Source organism: Colias croceus, chromosome 11, assembly GCF_905220415.1.
Source record: "Colias croceus chromosome 11, ilColCroc2.1".
Taxonomy (NCBI): Eukaryota; Metazoa; Arthropoda; class Insecta; order Lepidoptera; family Pieridae; genus Colias; species Colias croceus.
In genome coordinates, this window is record NC_059547.1 from 984,969 (window position 1) to 1,006,578 (window position 21,610).

Below are 21,610 nucleotides of genomic sequence, written 5' to 3' on the forward strand. Positions count from 1 at the left end.
ATTATTTTTCTAAAGTAATATATTTTTTTTAATATTATTTCAAAATAAGACTTTTTGTATACGCAAACATAAAATTTCTATAACTAGGAGAAAAAAATAGTGAATAAGCTTACTCTATGAAAGCAAATCGTTCGTTGAGTGATGTAGCGGCAGCTTCTGCATAATTGAGATCGTTGGACACCAACCAAACTAGTTCTTGAAGCCATGTTGTACCTGATAGGAAAAAAATAGTTAATATAATTATTTTAAAACTGATTTTTTTGGAAAAGAAAAATGTATGCCTTGAATGTAAAGAATCGCGATATTTGTTTAAGGCCTATTCGGAGTAGAGCGGTATACGCAACCGTCGTGGGTAGCGGGATCCCAAAATTAAATTTATTATTAAACTAGCTTACCGCCCGCGGCTTCGCCCGCTTTGTCTAAAACCTAATAAATTATATACTCAAACCTTCCTCTTGAATCACTCTATCTATTAAAAAAAACTGCTTTAAAATCCGTTGCGTGGTTTTAAAGATTTAAGCATACAAAGGGACAGAGAAAGTGACTTTGTTTTATACTATGTATGTAGTGATTTCTTACACAGATATTATAGAGATTCGAATGGGTAATCTGAATAGGCAATAATTTTTCAATATTATGTAGGCTGGGTAATCCTTGCATTTTTATATAAATAAGTATTACGATTACAGTACTCCAAAGGTGTGCAAATGCGCAATGCGCATAGAAATCTTCGTCACTGTTCGGCAACTGTCATATTCTCGGAGCGTCCGAAGATGATATCTATATAGAGCAGTTAAAAATGCATTTTCTTCATGCATAATTTAGTCAAATTATATGTTTTGTGCTAAAAGAGATTAATATGTATTTGTAGGTAAGTAACGATTTTGTTTCGATAATTCCTTGTAAGTAAATAGCAAGTATAACCCCACGATTGCGAATATATTATATTTGTTGGATTGATTTACTTGGAAAATTTTATAGTACTTTTAAAGTGTCTTACTGAAGCTGGTGTAATGATGGAAGAAAAGAAGGTTAAAATAACACAAAATTTATATTGTATAAAGTATGGTTTTCAAACACAGGTTTATAATATTTAAACCATAATATATGTAAATCTTATCATTAAAATCTCAGTTCAAAAGTATTTACAGTACTGATCATTCTTCAATATTATGACAATTACAAAAAAAATAAAAACAATCAAAATCAGGGATTATCTTTATTTCTGACATTTTAGATACATCGGAACCCTTCTTCATTTTCACTTTCCCTACTGCCATCACCTGTGTAAATCATTTCATCGATTAATTCAATTCACCTTTAAAAACAAAACCAAGAAGGGTACGTAATAGCAGCTCTATATAATTCCACACAGAGAGAACACGTGCAGTCACCACCAATATTTAAAGACAACTGACGGATTTTTGAGTTTTTTGACTGACAGGCTACCGTCACCTACCGCCCGATTTGTTTTTGATTGTGTATGACCGTGAATTGACTTCTATTTCTTTTGAACAAGGTGTAAAATGCAAGTTCGTTGTTTAGGGCTCTTACGATTCAATGATTCGAGTGTCTTCGGAAATACGACAATTAGCGAAGATTTGCATGCGCATTATTAATTTTGGATTACTGTACTATACTTTGGGGAAATCAGAAAAGCATAGTCAAACTTTTATGTTTATATGTTGTTTGAAGGATTGAAACCGAAATGTTTCACATAATGAACTGCAATATACTTTATTTCTCAAAACTCTATTACAATTTTAACCGACTTTCCCATCAGCAACACTTATTAATTCGTTGCACATTTTTTACGCACTTGTATGTACATACTCTGATTCATCTGACTTACCAGATCTTGAGAAAGAGACTACCCATATATCATCAGGTCTAACTTGAAGATTATATATTTCTTCTGCTTTGTCCCCAAACCCCGCCATCCAGAAGTACCCCTGTGGCCCCACTCGGATGAAGGGACGAATGTAATCTACGAACAAGAAATCTATACATATAATAAAATCGTAGGAAAGTCAAAACTGTACATTGAATATTTTTTTAAAAGAATACATAATCCATGATCTATAATCGATATAGAAGCCAAAAACATAGTTTTTAGAATTTTTTGTCTGTTTGTCTGTTTGTCGGTTTGTCTGTTTGTCTGTTTGTCTGTATATTTGTCCGAGCTAATCTCGAAAAGTACCGCATAGATTGACTTCAAATTTTGCATGAATATTACTAACAGGTCGGGTGAGGCTTTTATATACACATTATCCGGGGGAGGAGCTGTGAACCTATATTTTTCTAACGTATTCCATGTATTACACAGCGTACAATCTAAAGACTCATGTTTAAATGTTGTTTTTGGGTAAGCCACGCTATTATCTAGCTTAACACTATAAAAACTACGTCATTTACGTAATTTTGGCAGAGAAACAGTTTAATGAATCTTAGTAGTATAAAGACAAATTTGAAACAGCGCCATCTATGAGATTTCATTAAAATCAAATCAATTTACATGTTTAACGCTTCTTGCAAATTTATAATTAAAAATTAAATAATATGATGTTGGTGGGGTTTTTAATTGTACTTATTTATTTAACTTTTTAACCCATGTCTTCCCAGAGTCCACTTCAGGTGCTTATATTTTATGTGAATATACTAAATAAAATTTTACAAGTGAGGGTAGATGTTTATTATTTGATGTCAAACAAGACACTATTAACAGTTAATTGTGACATTTTAAAAAATCCTTCTTGCGTTCCCACAAAAGGTAAGTTGTAGCTTTTATATTTATTCTTTATTAATTAATTATATAGTTAGACTCATGTTTTTAATTAGAATTGAAGTTACGACAAAATAAGAAAATGATGAAATTTTATTTTTATGTATAACTTTTACAAGACTATATTAAACGCCCAAAGAAGGTCACTTTAGTTCTTGATAGAATTTTATTTGTTAGTAGCTTTTTAATAAAATTAGGTAAAGTAATCTTTTCATTTTTTTATTTACAGATTCAATGTTCATAAAAATTAACGATTTGCATGAGGATGTAGTAGAAATAAGTATCCTGGCGCGTGGTCAATTGTTGACTAAAGTTAATTTCCAACGTATGGTACAATCATTGGAAGAATCTTGGGTAATTTTAAAGGATATTTTTCGGGAATGAGAAAAGGGGCAGCCAACCACGTATCAGCGTGCGTGCGTGAGAATCTACCTACGTTTTATTACCAAAAAAAATGTTATTTTGAAACGTAAATATTGCACTCACAACTACTGTACAAGTATGATTTTTAATCGTGCTTTACTGTCATCTGATTGTTTTATTATCGTTATGGCTATCGCGGTACAGATCGTACTGGGATCAGAGTACATATTATTTATCAATTGGTGTGGTAATATACGTCCAACACCAAGTAAAATATTTACAATCATACCAAATGGATTAACACGGTATGTACATAAGGCAGTCTTATCGCTTACTAGCGATCTCTTCCAGACTGCCCAAGGTAAGAGATAAAGAATTATACTCATGATCCAGCAATTTTCAACCGAAAAAGAAGTTTTTCTGTAATTGGTAGTTGTTTCATTTATTTATTTTAAATACCTAATTTTACTTTTATATTTGTAATGCAAATGGCATTACATTCAGCTTCCATAAAACTTATAAAAATTTTATGTTTATTTCTGTCTTATATAAATACTCTTTTTTAGATATAAATAACAAAAACAACTTTTTTATTAAAATTTAGTACCTTGGGAAGATATTATCTATGTGTTAATAGAACAATACATAAAGGAAATTTTGTTACGATTTTATACAATGAAAATATGTAAAAAAATATTAGCAGGTGTAATTATTAAATTGATCCCGAACCCAAAACTGTAATTAATTTTTTTGTCATTTAGTGTTTAATTCATGTCAATTGGTTCATTAATAAAAAAAATTATGATCATTTAAATAATCACGGCGAACATTTGCTAAGGCATTCATGTACAAGGTGTAATCGTTCAGTGTGCACAGGCGATTTTTTTTTGTAAGTATTACAGGTAACAAAAATCTTTAAACTGATATCGAAAGTACTTAACCTAATAATGGCCGTAATCATTTTTTTTAAATAAATCGAGAAATATTAAAAAAATATCTTTAAACCCTCCCATACATTAAGTACATAATATGAAATATGAATATCCCATATACATTTAATATGAAAGATTTTAGCTTTCTTTTTCTTTTTTGGTTGTCTGCTTTAAATACTTCGCAAATTTGAAGTGGCATTTTCCACGCTTTTTCCGGACATTTTCACGCATTTTCCGGATATTTTCCGGGCATTTTCCGGGCAATTCCTCACGCATTTTCCGGGGATTTTCCAGGCATTTTCCACGCCTTTTCCGGACCATTTCACGCATTTTCCGGATATTTTCCAGATATTTTCCAGGCATTTCCCAGGCATTTCCCAGACATTTCCCTGACATTTTCCGGAGATTATCCAGGCATTTTCCACGCTTTTCCGGACATTTTCACGCGTTTTCCAGATATTTTCCGGGAATTTTCTGGGTAATTCCCAGGAAATTTCCGGGGATTTTGCAGGCATTTTCCACGCATTTTCCGGATATTTTCTAGATATTTTCCAGGCATTTTCCAGGCATTTTCCAGGCATTTTCCAGACATTTTCCTGACATTTTCCGGGAATTTTCCAGGCATTTTCCACGCCTTTTCCGGACATTTTCACGCATTTTTTGAATATTTTCCGGGCATTTCTGGGCATCTCTCATGCATTTTCCGGGGATTTTCCAGGCATTTTTCACGCTTTTTCCGGATATTTTCCAGACATTTCCCTGGCATTTTCCGGAGATTTTTCAGGCATTTTCCACGCTTTTCCCGAACATTTTCACGCATTTTCCGGATATTTTCCGGGTATTTCCCGGACATTTTCACACATTTTCCGGGGGATTTTCCAGATAATTACAGGCATTTTCCGGATATCCCCGGAAAATGCCCCGGATTTCCGGAAAGTACGTAAGTTTTTTAGCTTAGATTAGTATCTAATAAATTCTATTAACAATTCTATGAATTGTTTATGGTAGTACGTGTTTACTAAATAATTGTATGTAAAGTAGTAACTACTATGCAGTCGCTATTCCACGCGGACGAAGTCGCGGGCACAGCTAGTTAAAAATAAAAGTGTGTGTTCATAATAACAAACATATTTTTATTTAAAAGTAAAGAATCACATCCATTTTTTAAAGATCTGTTAAAATTGTATGAGGATTCCTTTATATACAATATCTACAAATAAGTTTTTTTTTTAAATTACCTTTGTAACATTTTTTAGCTAATTTGTCTTCTTCTTCAGTAACGTTGCGTATTTCAAATGGAAACTTCAACCTTTCCGCCATGATGACCTGTAATTAAATGACATTAAATCAACACATAACTATTACAGCTTTAAAAATATGGAGGGAAGTCGGTTAACTTGTCTTATTTCTAGAAAAAAAGATATTATGAATATTCATTCTGTTAATAAAAAACATACCTAAGTATATCTATTTATTTTCGTATATATACCTGGTATAAATTTCGTTTTAGTTGTTCACCTTGTTAAATCTGATTAAGAATTGTATACGTCTACATATTATTTTAATGGAATGGTAAAGATTAACATTATTCTACTCAGGCGTATTTTTTATCTCAAGAGAAATTTATTTACACTTATGTATAAACAGAATAGATAATAGTTCAGATAAAAATATCCATAATTTTACGCTATTATGATAAGAAAGAAAATATTATTTTGTAACTAGGTTTTTTTATTTTTTTATATCAGTAGGCAAAGGAGCTAAAAAAATAATGTTAATCTCCTAAATAAGAGGAATGTAACAACATCTGAAATAAAAATGCGTAAAATCATAACGGAACTTAGAGGAAGGATTACCTTTTGGCGCCATATCGCAAAAAAAAAACAAAACATTTTACAACTACATAGTTTAAATTTTTATCAAATCCATGAAACAATTCATGCTGCAGAAAGAAAAAAAAGCATGTAACATTTTGGCGTCATATGATAAAACTTGAAAAACATGTGAAAAAATCTAAGTGAAAAACATACTAGAAAAAAAAACCTATTCTAATTTTAAATTTCTGTTCCAATATACCGCGATTAAAAGGTGAATGAACTCTCAAACCAAACAATATACGTAAGGAGGTTAGCATAAAAAAGGTTTTCATTTTCGTGGCAGGTAGCGTGGCAGATAAGGGATATTTTATCTGAACGTGCTTGCAATATTTTGGCCCAATTGGAGAGGGGCCAACGTATAGGCCACACCGGTTAGCACCTGCTTGTACTTTGGTGTAACTCCATGTTTATATTGACGTTTTAGATGGATATTTTTAAGACAGTACTTACGATATAGTAACTTATTACTTATTAGTAATAAAACTCTTCAATACGTATAAATAAAATAAAAATCATTAATTATTGACCCTAGTTAATTAGGTTTCTTGGTCACGGCCGCATCACGCGTGAACGGGTGGACCGATTTCAATAATTATAATTATTTTTTTATTATATTCCTTGAAGTACGAGAATGGTATGTAGACTACCACGGGCGAAGCCGGGGCGGACCGCTAGTTATAGTTAAATAGGAAAATTCTGTTAATTTATTGACTACAGATAGCCATTTATTTTAATACATAAAGTAACACGAGAAATTAACTAAAATCATTTAAAGCTTTGTGAAAACGATATCAAAATACATAATAAATATACATTAATAACTCAATAGTCCTCAAAACTCAACAATTTTAATTAAATCAAGAAACGTTATTCACGGTGCAAAGATCAAACAGACAAGGTGGGAATTTCTTTGAAACGTCTTCAGATCTAATAAAGAGAAGCGTCGTGAAAGCTTGAACATGTGTACAGCAATTTCGACCTAATTGTCGTTTGTTAATTGTCTTAGTTACTTGGAAATTAGGCTTTGAGTGTATGTAGATGTGTATGACATTGCTTCATGTACGTACAAAGTGTTTTTTGGGTTGGATGAGCTTGGCTTGCTTTAATTGCAAGCTTTTAACTGACTGAAAATTGGAGGGTGTTCTGTATGTTTTCAGATGACATTACACATTATTGTAATGTAACAAATTTACGATTTTACGTAATAATTATAGTCATATAGTTCTACATTTAAATCTATGTGAAGCTAGTTTTATTATTGTTTTATATTTTGTAATAAAAGTACGATATAATATGGATTACGAAACCTACAACTATACAGCGACAATTTCGCTACATAGTATAAAACAATCGCTTTCTCTGTCCCTTTGTATGCTTTGATTTTTTAATAGATAGAGGAAGGTAGTATATAATTTATTAGGTTTTAGACAACGGGCGAAGTCGCGGGCGGTAAGCTAGTTATATTGTAATCTCTATAAATATAAAATTCGTGCAACAATGTTAGTTACCCTGAAACGACTGACTGGACCGATTCTCATGAAATGTGTGCCTTATTGACTAGATTTAATAATCGATCAACATCTATTTTTCATACCCCTAAGTTATAATAGTAAAGCAGAACAACGTTTGCTTGGACAGCTAGTTATATTATGTAAATAACAAACGAAAAAACACTGCCAAAATAAAGATTAAATCATGAGAGTTTCACCACGAACTTACCGAAGTTACAGTTAACTCCGCTTAATAACTTGGTATAAACTAAAAGTTAGTTGAATCTTACAGAAACTTAAATATCCAACTACACGTTATGAGAAGGTATTCGCGACTGGCAAATATACAGGTTTCCTGTATTTTGACCTTTTGTTTGGGAAATAAACTTGCGACTTTATACGTCTGACCATTTAATTTGCAATTATTGATATTAAGCTACTCACTGAGACGAGACAAACAAAAATATAACCTATATAAATCTGGAATGCAATCGTTTTTTTTATCCAATAAGTACAAAGTAACAATTTTTTATTTTAATAACATAAGAAGTAAGCACATACAATATGAAAGAATGATTTACAAAGGGATTAAATACATAACATTATTTGTATTAATATTGATTGACCGTCGATCATGAAATACGGTTGAAATTATAGTTAACTAGATTTCCGCCCGCGGAACGCCCGCACTTTATCTAAAAGTTAAAACCTAATGAATAAGTAAATAAAATCTAAATCTAAATCTTCCTCTTGAATAACTCTATTTATAAAAAAACCGCATCAAAATCCGCTGCGAAATTTTAAAGATTTAAGCAGACATAGGGACAGAGAAAGCGACTTTGTTTTATACTATGTAGTGATGCGTTATTTACCAAATTTACTTCAGGCTGTGAATCCTCAGTTGAATAAATCGTGACGAAATTTAAAATGGAGACAAGTTCTGGATCTGGAACAACACACTATTTCCAAAGCACGGTAAAACACAAAATGCAATATCTTTTTTTTTTTTTTTTTATGAATTTATTCGCAAGAAAAGTGGTAATACATTGGTGTTATGAGAGAACATGTTCTACACAATTCGCCAGTCTCAGCTGGCATGCGAATAGTTACATTAACTAAATTTTACAGTGCTTGTTAAATTGTAAATTTTAATATAAATTATAAACATTTTATTAGCGATGATGACAGAGATTCAAATCAAATTAAAATAAATTAGAATAAATTATTACATATTTGCATCAAAAAATTCATTTAAATTATAATAGCATTTGTCAATTAACCAGTTTTTAAGCTTAAACTTAAATCTATTTAACGGTAGCTCTCTTATATTTTTAGGTAAGGCGTTAAATATATTTATGCATTTTTTTTACATAAAGTTGTTCTGTGCTTTGGTATTATCAACCTGGTCGGGTCTCTCTGTCCAAGTTGACAGTTCTCCCCTGCACTATTGAAGATCTTGTAATGTTTTTTCACGAAAAGAGCAGCCTCTAATAGATAAATTCCAGTTAACGTCAATATTCTACATCTCCTAAACAATGGTCTGCAGGAATCCAGAGGAAATGCGTTACAAAGTGCTCTTATGCATTTTTTTTGACCAATAAATACTTTAATGGCGTCTGTCGAGTTACCCCAAAAAATAATGCTATATCTTAAGACAGAGCCAACATAAGCATGATAAGCAGTTAAAGCAGCTTCGTATGAAATAGTTCTTCTTAATTTTCTTATAGCAAAAACAAACTTATTTATTTTAGAGCACATTGCGTCGCATTGAAGTTTCCAATTTAAGTTTTCGTCCAATCGTAGTCCTAGAAATTGTATACTATTTACTTGTTGTATCTGTTCGTCATTATATTTAATATTAATAGGAAATCTCTGCGTTTTATAATTTACAAATTGCATGCATTTTGTTTTTGTTAAATTTGGAGTCAATCCATTACATTTTAACCAGCTTATTATATTATGAATAGAATTATTTAAAGTCACGTTATAATTAGTCTCTTTCAGATCGTCAGGAATTGTTAAACAAATGTCATCAGCGAATAAAATACAGTCATATCTCGTTATTTTTGGCAAGTCATTAATATATATTAAAAATAGTAACGGTCCAAGTAGACTCCCTTGGGGTACTCCATATCTATTATGTTGATATGCTGATTTGTAAGTCATCATTTCCTGATTGTCATCTTTATTTAATATTTCCACATATTGTTTCCTATTTGCCAGATAGCTTTTTATCAAATCATAGGCTGGGCCCCTAATTTCATATTTCTCACATTTATATGTTAAAATATTGTGGTTTACGAAATCAAAAGCTTTTGATAAGTCAAAGAAGATAGATGTTACAGGTAGTTTCTTATCAATACTCTCAGTAATTGTTTTTATCACTGAGAAGATAGCTAGCGTAGTTGATTTATTCTTTTGAAAACCGTTTTGTTGAGTATTGATGACATTATTTTTACTGAAGAAATTATAAAATCTCTTATAGATTGCTTTTTCAAAGATTTTAGAGAAAATTGAAATCAGGGTAATAGGCCGATAGTTGCCCATTTCGGTTTTATTTCCTTTTTTATGTAGAGGTTTTACAACTGATAATTTAAGTGCTTCAGGGAATACGCCTTGGTTAAAGCATTCATTTATAATATGCTCTAAGACATGCGCAATATTATTTTTACATTGCTTAAGCACCAATGTACACACAGAATCATAGCCAACAGCTTTTGTATTTTTGAGTGATTGTATTATGTTTATAATTTCGGATATATCAGTTGGTATTAAAAATATACTATTGTTTACTGTGTCAATATTATATCTATAGTCAGAATAATTATTAATAGCTGCATTTTTGTCATCATTAGTCAAGTTTATGAAATAGTTGTTAAATTTATTTGCAATAGTCAAAGATTCAATAATGTCCATGTTATCAATTCTCAATTTGTTAATGCAGTTTGGTGTCAAATATTTTTCGGAATGGCAATTTTTTATCAAATCCCAAGTCGCTCTTATTTTATTATTAGAGCGTTTTATGTATTTTTCACTTAAAATTCTTTTCGAACAATCAATACAGCTTCTTAATGTCTTTGAGTAAAATTTAAAATTATATTTCATGTCCATTCTTTTTGTTTTGTAATACTGATACCGAAATTGCCTTTTTTTTGCACTAGCTATTTTAATTCCTTTAGTTGCCCATTTTATTCTTGTAGCACGACATTTGACGATTTTTTTGTAGATCGGAAAACATAAGTTGTACAAAAGACAAAAGAATGTATGAAAATTATTAAAGGCTTTGTTAGGATCGTTTTCACTAAAAACATCATTCCAGGAGAGGCAATTTAAGTATCGTTTGAATTTATTAATATTATCTATTGAGTAATCACGTGATTTGACGAAGTAGTAATTATTATTTTTTTCTAATGTGTTCAGTCCAAAATGTAATATTTGACAGGTATCATGGTCTGATAAAAATAGTTGCATAGTTGTACCCTCAGCATTTTCGCATGTACTGGCTATGATATCAATACACGAATTCTGTCGTGTAGGATTGTTTATATTTATGCGAATATTATAGTTTTTAAGTATGTTTTTAAGTTGGTTGCTATTATAATTACTTTTTAGAATATCAATATTAAAATCACCCGTTAGTATTATGTTTTTCTTGTCTTTTAGATTTAAATTTATTTTATGTAGCAATAGTTCAAGCTTTTTTAAGAATTGTACTATAGTAGAATTCGGTGTTCGATAAATGCATATAATATAGCACCTATATATAGGTATATCAACTCCACAACATTCGAATATTTTCTCTTCTGAGTATTGATTACATATGTCAAGGACCTTAAATTGTATGGATTTTTCCACGAGAATACAAGATCCACCACGTTTTTCATTTTTTCTGCAAAAAGATGTTGCCAATGTGTAGTTTTGTATCCTAACATTTGATTCTTCTCCGCTCTTAATAAATGTTTCTGTTAGGCAGATAATGTTTATTTTGTTTTCTTGTTTTTCTTCCAATTCTAGTACTGCGAGTTCAATTACTTCTAATTTATTTAAGAGACCTGCTATGTTCTGATGTATTAAAGTTTGTATTCTGTTGTTTTTAAGTCCGAAAAAACTTTTCCTGTTCATTTTCTGTTATGTTATCGTGAGGTTTAGAAGTCTTTGGTTTCCTTATGAGATAATAAAGAATTGAGCTTTTTTTGGGCAATTCACATATGTTTCCGTTGTTTGCTAGATGATTTATATAAGGTTTTTTAGAATATGTTATTTTTTTGGAATCTTTTAGTTTATTAAGCCATGATTTTTCTACCAAGAATTCCTTTTTGTAATAATAGGAGTCAATATACCTATATATTTATTTTGTTGCATATTTGTTTGAGATAATTTTTATAAATAGTTCTTTTGTTATATTCGGGTAAGACTAGGTAATTACACTTTCACGATTTATATAAACATAGAACGAGTAACAGTATTATCACCTTTTGATAACAGTCTAGAAATAACTAATTTGTTTGGACATTTAATTATATCTCCAATTTCATGAAAATATATTAATTTAAAACGTAACATACTCACCAGACGTGGATTGTGACAAAACTGTGGAAAACTTATAAATGCACTTTCCGTTTAGATTGATTTATCATTATAAAGAGATTATTATACAATTTAGAGCATGTCATGACATAGTACAGGATAGGGCTGCCAACTTTTTTTTTTTCAGTTTCGAGGTTTGAAGTCCCGTGTCCCCTAGTGGGGTAAGGGGCAGATGTATTAAGCAAACATCTGTTTCGCTGAACGATTTTTTTTAGGGACAAGTAAGTGATCAGCCTTCTGTGTGCCAGACCAAGACATTTTTTTTCTTCGTCTCCACCGGTAATCGAACCCAGGACCCCTCGGTTCTAAGCTCACGCGTCAACCACTGTAGCAAGGAGGCGGTCAGGAAATTTCAAATAAATTATCAAATAGGTGAAAGGAAAATGAATCATGTACTTGTATAAAAAGTGGTAGTATCTGCGATCTCACCCCTTAGAGGTTAGAGCGGAGGTTGGTTATAGTCGGTAGAAATGGTAAACAATATTAAATGTAAATATGTAATGTTAATAATGTAAATAATAATTATTATGGCTGTATCCGTTTGCCTAATTGTAAGATAAATTTTATAATGTGTTTGGCTTTTTTTTTTTTTGGCAATAAATTTCTTTTCTTTCTTTCTTTCTTTCAATTAAACATTATTGATTAATTTTGGTGAAAATGGTGTACCTATAAACTGAATAGTAGTGCTTTTTTATTTTAATAATATGACAGGCATATTTGTACTATGTATAATGAAGAGTGGTGCTGCGTACACATTTATTTGTTTGATACTTATCTTTTGGCAGCCCTATTAAGTATTGAATAGAATAATGCTATCTCCTTCCCGCTTACACTAATTGTATTGTGATAAAAAGAGATTTAAGTGTAGGTTCCCTTAGGCATTCGCGTGATTGAAATACATACATATTTAATGTTATAAACAAAAACTAATTATACAATCAAAACAATGTAATTGTTAAGTAATCCATACTAAACTTATAAATGCGAAAGTAACTCTGTCTGTCTCAATCTCGTACTCAATCACGCCTAAACGAATTTTCATGAAATTTGTTATGGAGATATTTTGATACTCGAGAAAGGACATAGGCTACTTTTTATCCCTTGAAAATGACGCAATCTCAGAAATCCCACGGGAACGGGAACTATGCGAGTTCTTCTTTGACTGCGCGGACGAAGCCGCGGGCGCAAACCTAGTATTATATTACAATAATTAATTATTTAACTACATTGTATAAAAAAACCTACTTCAGTAGCTATGTCGGTCAAAGTTGTTTAAAAAAAAAACCATGTAAATGTCTTGTAATTTAAATAATTTAAGAGTTAAATAAATTGATGGTCAAACCAGTTTTTGTCTGGAAAGTTTGAGAGCATCTGTTATAGACAGACAAACTCTGAAATGTATGCAATAATTAAAAGTTTCGCAGAGCCCTTGAGAATTAAATATTTGCCAAATGACCAGTGGTTAACTTTAACGAGAGATTTTTAACTGTTTAAAAAAAGGTTTAAATAAATAGTTGTTTTTAAGCTATTGCATAGATTTTATCTCAGACTTTGAGCGCGGCGACCGAATGTTAAAATACCGTAACGATAAAACCTAACACTCCAACCAGCACAGCGCAGCGCAGCGATGCGATGTTATGCTATGCTGCGGCGGCAGTCCTCGAGTGCTACACGTATTTTTTACGTGTTTTATGGTTCTTAAGCACCTGATGTTTATATATAGTTCTGGATGAAACTAACAGTCTCAATCAACTAAAATATAATGAGCCATTACATGGGATATAAACAAACAAACATACAATTAATTCTTTTATCTATACCTACATGGAGTTAAATTAAGTAACATAGTAATTATTCCACAAGAAAATCCTTTGCCAAGCTCCTTTCTAAGACACAAGGAAATACCAAAAGTTTTCATTAGACGCAGATATGACAATAAAATGAAATGAAAATTCCGACAAACGTGCCCTGAAGTATTTTAATTAAATGCTAACTTCGCAAATCTGTCGGATACAGACCTTAGAGCTAGCTCAAACTATTTTCTTCATTAAAGAGCTATGAGCTATTTTATTAAGATTCAATTAAGTGCCTTTTTTTTAAGTGGGAAAATCTTCCAAAGATACTCACGACCCCCGGGGAAGGAGCCGTGGGTTATGTCGGATTCTTACCGACTAAAACCCCACTGTGTTCTGTCGAGCCGCTTTAATGATGGGGCCGCGGGTATTGGTTGGAATTCTTCTCAATTAAGTACCTACTGTCTTGTTACTTTGTCTTCTTTGTGTGTCCCTTTATGGGGTAAGATTATATCAGCTGTTTCATTGATCGATTTTATTCATATCTTTCTGCATTTTCTCTTTACTTTTTGTGACTTAAAAAAAGAAGGTTCTCAATTTGCCTGTATTTATTTGGTTTTGTTACCTCACAACCACCAGTATTTTTTTGAAGTGAAACTTCTTTATCGGGGTTGGAAAAAAATTTAGTGTAACATTTTTTCGTTATACGCGTGATATTTTTCCGTTACGCGCCATCTTTTTTTTGTCCCTGCCACGCCTGATTCGACGTACTTCTGTAAAGTTGCATATATTAAATTATTTTTTAAAAAATAATGTCATAAAGAAGTTTCACTTCTTATGTGTGTACTCTAGTACACGCACACATTTTTTTATTTTAAAGCTAGTATTTACCATGGGATCACATTTAAATTTTCCATAATGAATCTAACATGCTACTTCAAAATTATAACATGGTATCTTGCTTTTGCAGAAAAAACGAAAAACGTGGTGGATCATGCATCTTTGTCGAAAGATCACTAGAATATAAGGTTCTCGATGTTTGTAAAGATATTTCGGAAGAAAAGTTATTTGAATGTTGTGGAGTAGAGCTACCTTTATTTAAGTGTAACATACTATGTATCTATAGAATACCGAATTCTAATATTACAAAATTCTTCAAAAAGTTAGAAACTCTTCTTCACACAATAAAACGCAAAGATAAGAGAGAAATCATTCTAGCAGGGGATCTTAACATAGATATTTCTAAAAATAATAATAGATCCTTTGAACTCAAAAATTTACTAAACAATTATAACATTAAAATACACATAAACGAACCGACAAGACAAAATTCATGTATTGACATTATAGCAAGTACAATAAATAGTGCAGAAGGCAAAACGTTAAAGCTATTTTTATCCGACCACGACACATGTCAAATTATGCAATTTAAAACTAACAACTGTACAAAAACAAAAGAATACTTTTTCATAAAAAATCGTGACTATTCACATGAAAATATTAAAAAATTCAACAAATATCTAAGCTGTTTAAAATGGAGCGATGTTTTTACTGAACCTAACGCCTAAGCGTTCAATAACTTCCATCAATGGTTCTGCCTTTTATACGACCTTTGCTTCCCTGTAAGTAAAAAAATTATAAAATGCGGTTCAACAAAAGTAAAATGGGCAACTAAAGGTATCAAAACAGCTAGTTCTACAAAAAGACAACTTAGATTTCAATATTATAAAAACAAAGCTCAGGAAATTAAAATGAAGTATAGGAAATACTGCAAGATTTTAAAAAACTGTATAGACTATTCTAAAAGAACATTGAATGAGAAATATATTAAACTTTCGAATAATAAAATAAAAGCTACCTGGGATGTAATAAAAAATAATAGTAATAATAATATACTGAAAACATGCATTGACAAACTTAATATAGATAATATTGACATGAATGAACCTATGATTATTACTAATAAATTTAATGACTATTTTATAAATATTACTAAAAATAAAATCAACTCAAGTACAGGACCTATGAATAAAAATTATAAAAATAATATCAACTCAGTCAGTAAAAGTATCTTTATTGCTCCTACTTCCATAACAGAAATCTTAAATATTATTCAGTCACTCAAAAATACAAGAGCTGTTGGCTATGACTCTATCTGTACTACTATACTCAAGGAATGTAAAGAGTATATAGCACATGTTCTGGAAAATATTTTAAATAAATGTTTCGATCAAGGTATATTTCCAGAAATGCTGAAGCTATCAGTGATAAGACCCTTACACAAAAGAGGAAATCGGAGCGAGATTAACAATTATCGCCCCATTACTTTAATTTCTATATTTGCAAAAATCTTTGAAAAGGCTATATACAAAAGATTATCAACGTTCTTTCTAAAAAATAATGTTATAAGTTCACAACAAAGTGGTTTCCAAAAAAACAAATCCACAGAGATGTCTATATTTTCCGTGTTAAAAAGTATAACTGAGAGCATTGATAAAAAGACGTCTGTAATATCAATATTTTTTGATTTGACAAAGGCATTCGATGTGGTTAACCATGACATATTATTGAATAAGTGCGAACAATATGGAATCAGAGGCATTGCCTATGACTTAATCAAGAGTTACTTATCCGGAAGAAAACAGTGTGTAGAAATCTCAAATTTAAATCAAAAACATGAAATGACGCAGTATAAATCAGCTTATGAGTATAATACGTGTGGTGTACCACAAGGAAGCATGTTAGGACCTTTACTATTTCTAATTTATATTAATGATTTACCAAACGTGACGAATTATAATTGTGCATTATTTGCTGATGACATATGTTTGACAATTCCTGACAATCAAAAAGATTCTGACTTTAACATGACATTGAACAATACATTAAATTCTATTATGACATGGCTTGAGAGTAATGATTTGACACCCAATATGACGAAAACAAAATTTATACAATTTTCTAATTATCAGACAAATAAAATTAGCATAAATCTAGAATACAATGACAAACAAATAAAGCAAGTAGATAGTACAAAGTTTCTCGGGGTACTAATTGACAAGCATTTAAACTGGAAGTTACACTGTGAAATAATCTGTACTAAAATTAACCAGTTCGTATTTGCCCTAAGAAAACTAAGAAAAACGATTTCGTATGAAGCTGCCCTGACAGCATATCATGCTTACGTTGCGTCCGTGCTAAGATATGGTATACTGTTTTGGGGAAACTCAACGAATGTAAAGGGTGTCTTTATTGGACAAAAGAAATGTGTTAGGGCTCTCTGTAATGCGTCCCCAATGGACTCTTGCCGACCACTCTTCAAAAAATGCAAACTATTAACATTAACTGGTTTGTACATCCTAGAATCTTGTATTTTTGCTAAGAAGCATAAGGATTTGTTTAGATCTGCAAAAGAAGGATATCAACTTGGCAATAGAGACCCTACAAGGCTGCTGATGCCTAAATGCCGTACGGCCTTATACCAAAAAAATGCATCTGTTATATTGTGTATTCATATATTCAACGAAATTCCCAAATCTTTGAGGGACTTGCCATTTAATATTTTTAAAAAGCGTTTAAAAGCCTGGCTAATTGAAAAATGTTATTATGACTTAAAAGAATTTTTTCAAAAATCAAAATAATGACATAATATTGTAATTATTTGTATAAATTTAATTGATTTGTAGTAAAATAATAATAATAATATTGTGATATTGCTATACTAGGTATAATTTAAAATGATCTAATGAACTAATGTAAATAATATATTGTTTAAATAATAATTTACGTTAATTAGTTTAATTATAAAATTAAATAAGCATAATATAAATATTTGTATGCCAATTTCTTGGCGAATTGTGCGGACATGAAATTTATTGTAAGGACTTTGTAACCACAATTCAAACAAATAAATTTTCATTTCATTTCATTTTCATTTCATTTCATTTCATTTCATTTCATTTCATTTCATTTCATTTCATTTCATTTCATTAAGTTCTTCTTTCTTTTCTTCGTTGTTATTAACTAATTATTTTGGAAGTAAGTACATAATATTAAAAATGAAATCACATATTCTTCTTCTTCTGCTTGTTGCGTATAGCAGTTTCAATCTCCTAAATGTAATGAGAAAAATAAAAAAAGACGTGTGGCACTCGGGGACTGCCGCCGCGGTAAAGCTATTGCATAGCATTCCTTCAAGCATGTACATCCTGGAATCTTGTATTTTTGCTAAGAAACATAAGGATTTGTTTAGATCTGCAAAAGAGGGATATCAACTTGGCAATAGAGACCCTACAAGGCTGCTGATGCCTAAATGTCGTACGGCCTTACACCAAAAAAATGCATCTGATAAGTGTATAAATATATTCAATGAAATTCCCAAATCTTTGAGGGAATTGCCATTTAATATTTTTAAAAAGCGTTTAAAAGCCTGGCTAATTGAAAAATGTTATTATGACTTAAAATAATTTTTTCAAAAATCAAAATAATGACATAAGTAATATTATAATATTGTAATTACTTATTTATATAAATTAAATTGTATTTGTAGTAATGGACATATAATTGTAAAAAGGGTAATAATTGACATAAATTAAATAATTGTAAGTGAAAAAGGGTACATAAAAATTTCTTTTCTTCGTTGTTATTAACTAATTATTTTGGAAGTAAGTACATAATATTAAAAATGAAATCACATATGAACTTCTACTAAATAACTACAGACTTTCATTATCTTAATTAAAAAAATAACACTAAAATTCTTGGGTTTCCTACATGTTTCCTAGCAGCTGTTAATAAACAATGACTACCACAAACATCTATAACCTAACGCAAAAAACCTAGGCCTATAAAAAAAGAGCCTTTACGTCCCTAAAAGGTTGGAAAAGTGCCTGCAATGTTACTATTGTAGCGAGCGAGCACTTAACATGAGGTGACCTATATGCTCTGAGCCTCTGAAAAGGAAATAGATCAGTGAAACAGGCGCAAATTAGCCAAGTGGGGATTAGGGAATGAATTCCGATGCTATTTTTAAAGGGCTTTTAGTAATTTTGTATGCCATGAACCTCTAATGACTAATATAACGTTTCGTCCTGTTTTTAAGTTTACGAAATAAAGTCATATGTAGTCCTTAGCTGTTGTATTTTATATATTGTAGCTGTTGTATAAGCTATTCTTTTTTTCCGGGATAAAATGGCGAATCGGAAGTGATTTTATTGCCTTTAAGTTATAACAGTAACCCTAATAATACCTATTATGAATTTGAATGTTTATACAGTAAGATGTATTCTCTCAAAACTAACTCGATTGATTTGAATTTGGTAGCTAAACGAATAGATTACTGTCAGTAATTTAGGCTTTTCTCCCATTGAGATAATAATACTACGTACGGAGGAGACACCACGAACAAAATCTGTGCGCCATTTTTTTGCTCTATTTAAGTTTTAAAAATTATTATCTAGTTAGGTACTTACTGACGAAAGTTATTCCTTTGCACTTTTCCGTATTATTTGTGCAATATCGTAACACACACGAAGGCTTATTTGATGCGTTTCACTTTAAAACAAATAAAAAATGAGCGTGCAGTTACGCCAAATGGCGTATGTTGAGCGGAACATAAGTGATGTAGGCGGTGTCGTCTCCATATGTATATCTCAATGTTTTCTCCAAATACCTACCACACAAAACGAGCTGACGTGAATATCTAGATGTAAGATAACGTTTATTATTTTGTGACGATAATAAATAGGCTTTAGATATTGTTAATATTTAGTTAGACAAACAAATCTGCGTGTGAATGTTTTGGTTCTCAGTGGTCCACGGTTTGGCTCGACGCTTGGCTCGCAACATATTTATATAAGAACATATTTATATAAGCATTAGGAACTAGGATGCCAACAGGACAAATGGTATAACAATTGAACTTAATTACTCATGTAATTAATTTGCTTGTATTGTCCAATGTTGGTGACATCGGTAACACGTGTCATTATAACTGTATTGAAGATATGTATCTTCTAGTAATTATGCTGATGCGTTGGTCTGGCTAACCGAGCTGTGATAAATAATTAGCTGATTATTGTCTTGAGTGATTAGGTCAGGTGATTAGGTACTTAACACTGTGTTGTTTCTAAGTGTTTATTGCAAAATGCTGTCGGTAAAAATTGCCTACTGTTTAATGTCTCTTATTTTTATGAGTCTTGATTTTTTTGTGAAACGTGTTTAAGTGGCAAAGATATTTTATTCATTAAAATTGTTAAAATTTTTATAAAAGTCTCTAATCTCTATCATACGGTTAATATAACTTCTCATTAACACGTCATCACCATTAAAGATAATACGAGAACATTAATTATCAAAATATATTTTTTAACAATAAACTAATCCGCCTTCTAATTGTTAACTACACAAAAATTTAAATCGGTCTAATCGGAGGGCACCAGCTCTTAAATAAAAACGAAATAAAGAAATTCCTCGGGCCACAAGCAAAAAAAAATACACTAAAATTCAGAACCTCTTTTTTTGAAATCGGTTGATAAGAGACAATCACATTTCGCAATATATTGTATCCAATACATACCTAATGTATAATATTAAATCGTTGACCTAACCCCTAACCCATAAACTTCTATTTAGCAGACTTGAGTTATCCCGGAGCACGCTCGTAAGATGGCGGCAGGCCAACGCCAGTGTTTGAACTTCAATAAATATACAATCTTAGATGACATGGCCGTATTAGATACCTACGTCCTACATGCAGTTCGATATATTGTTTTCATAATTTTATTTACAATAGCTGCCTCCCGCGGTTTTAAACAGGTTTAAATCTCGTGAAAATGCAAGGAGCTTTCCGCTGTATTCAATATTCTAAGGAATGTTTTTCAATTTAGTTGAAACATTTTTAGTTACGATTTCATTGCATGTTTCAGTGATGGTTCGCTCATATTAGTCGCGTAGCGTAGTAGCGGCACCCTTCTTTGGTCAATTGACTAGATACAACACTACAATTAGTATTTTAATTCAAATCAGTAGCATCAAATGTTAGCTCTCATAACAAACAATCACACAAACTCTCCAGTTTTATAATATAGAGTGTAGATACTTGTCATCTATATCTATACAGAGAGTTACTTGAACACTTTAAAACAAAAGTGAGTACTTTAGATCCAGATTGCATTTATATGGCGCCTATCTCAACATAAAATGCCTGTGACAAGGGTTTTGTTTTTCCCTTAGGATCTGTAATAAAACGCGATATTTTGTGATAGCGGATCAAATATTAAAACTCCTGTTTTATACGAGGTGTCATCATTCAGTTTTGTACGCTTTTACTTCACTTATTATCTGTTTCAGTGGTGTATTTCAAATTGTAGTAGATTGCTTTAAACAAATTACATTAGTCACGTTATTGTGTTCAATTATATTGAGAGATAGAGCATTTTTATGTGACTTGGTATACCTTATAATTGAATGAGTACAAAGTCCATAAAATGGTAAACTTTTTCTAGCCAAAGATGTTCTTTGACTGCAGTACATTAAAGATCAGCGGTGCCTATTCTTAAAAAATACAAAATAAGATTTAAATAAGTCTTCTATAATAATTGATGTATCTTTTACCGCTCTCCCCAACAAGCAAAACAAAGGCAAAAGTCTTAACCATTACGTATTCCGTTGCAAAGCGTTGAAGTGCTAGTAATTAGATGAACTTCTAGAAGATACTGAGTGCGCAGGATCGCTTGCCATCCACAAATCTAATTCTACCGCAAACTGTTTCAAAAGGACTCAATTA

General features: G+C 31.2%; 1 protein-coding gene across 3 annotated transcripts in view; it reads right to left on the reverse strand.

Moving 5' to 3' along the window:
* LOC123695491 (sulfotransferase 1C1-like) overlaps positions 1-21,610 on the reverse strand; it is a 34,160-nt gene that overhangs the window by 4,116 nt on the left and 8,434 nt on the right. Inside the window, exons 1-5 of one of the 3 annotated variants that reach the window (XM_045641355.1) lie at positions 12,014-12,052; positions 8,317-8,390; positions 5,316-5,403; positions 1,853-1,987; positions 114-213 (exon numbers count right to left, since the gene is read on the reverse strand). In XM_045641355.1, the coding sequence (XP_045497311.1) occupies positions 114-213; positions 1,853-1,987; positions 5,316-5,397 (317 nt within the window). In that variant the 5' untranslated portion in view covers positions 5,398-5,403; positions 8,317-8,390; positions 12,014-12,052. Of the gene's footprint in view, positions 1-113; positions 214-1,852; positions 1,988-5,315; positions 5,404-7,673; positions 7,797-8,316; positions 8,391-12,013; positions 12,053-21,610 lie in introns of those variants that run through there. The other 2 variants (XM_045641354.1, XM_045641357.1) reach the window with 2 other exon arrangements.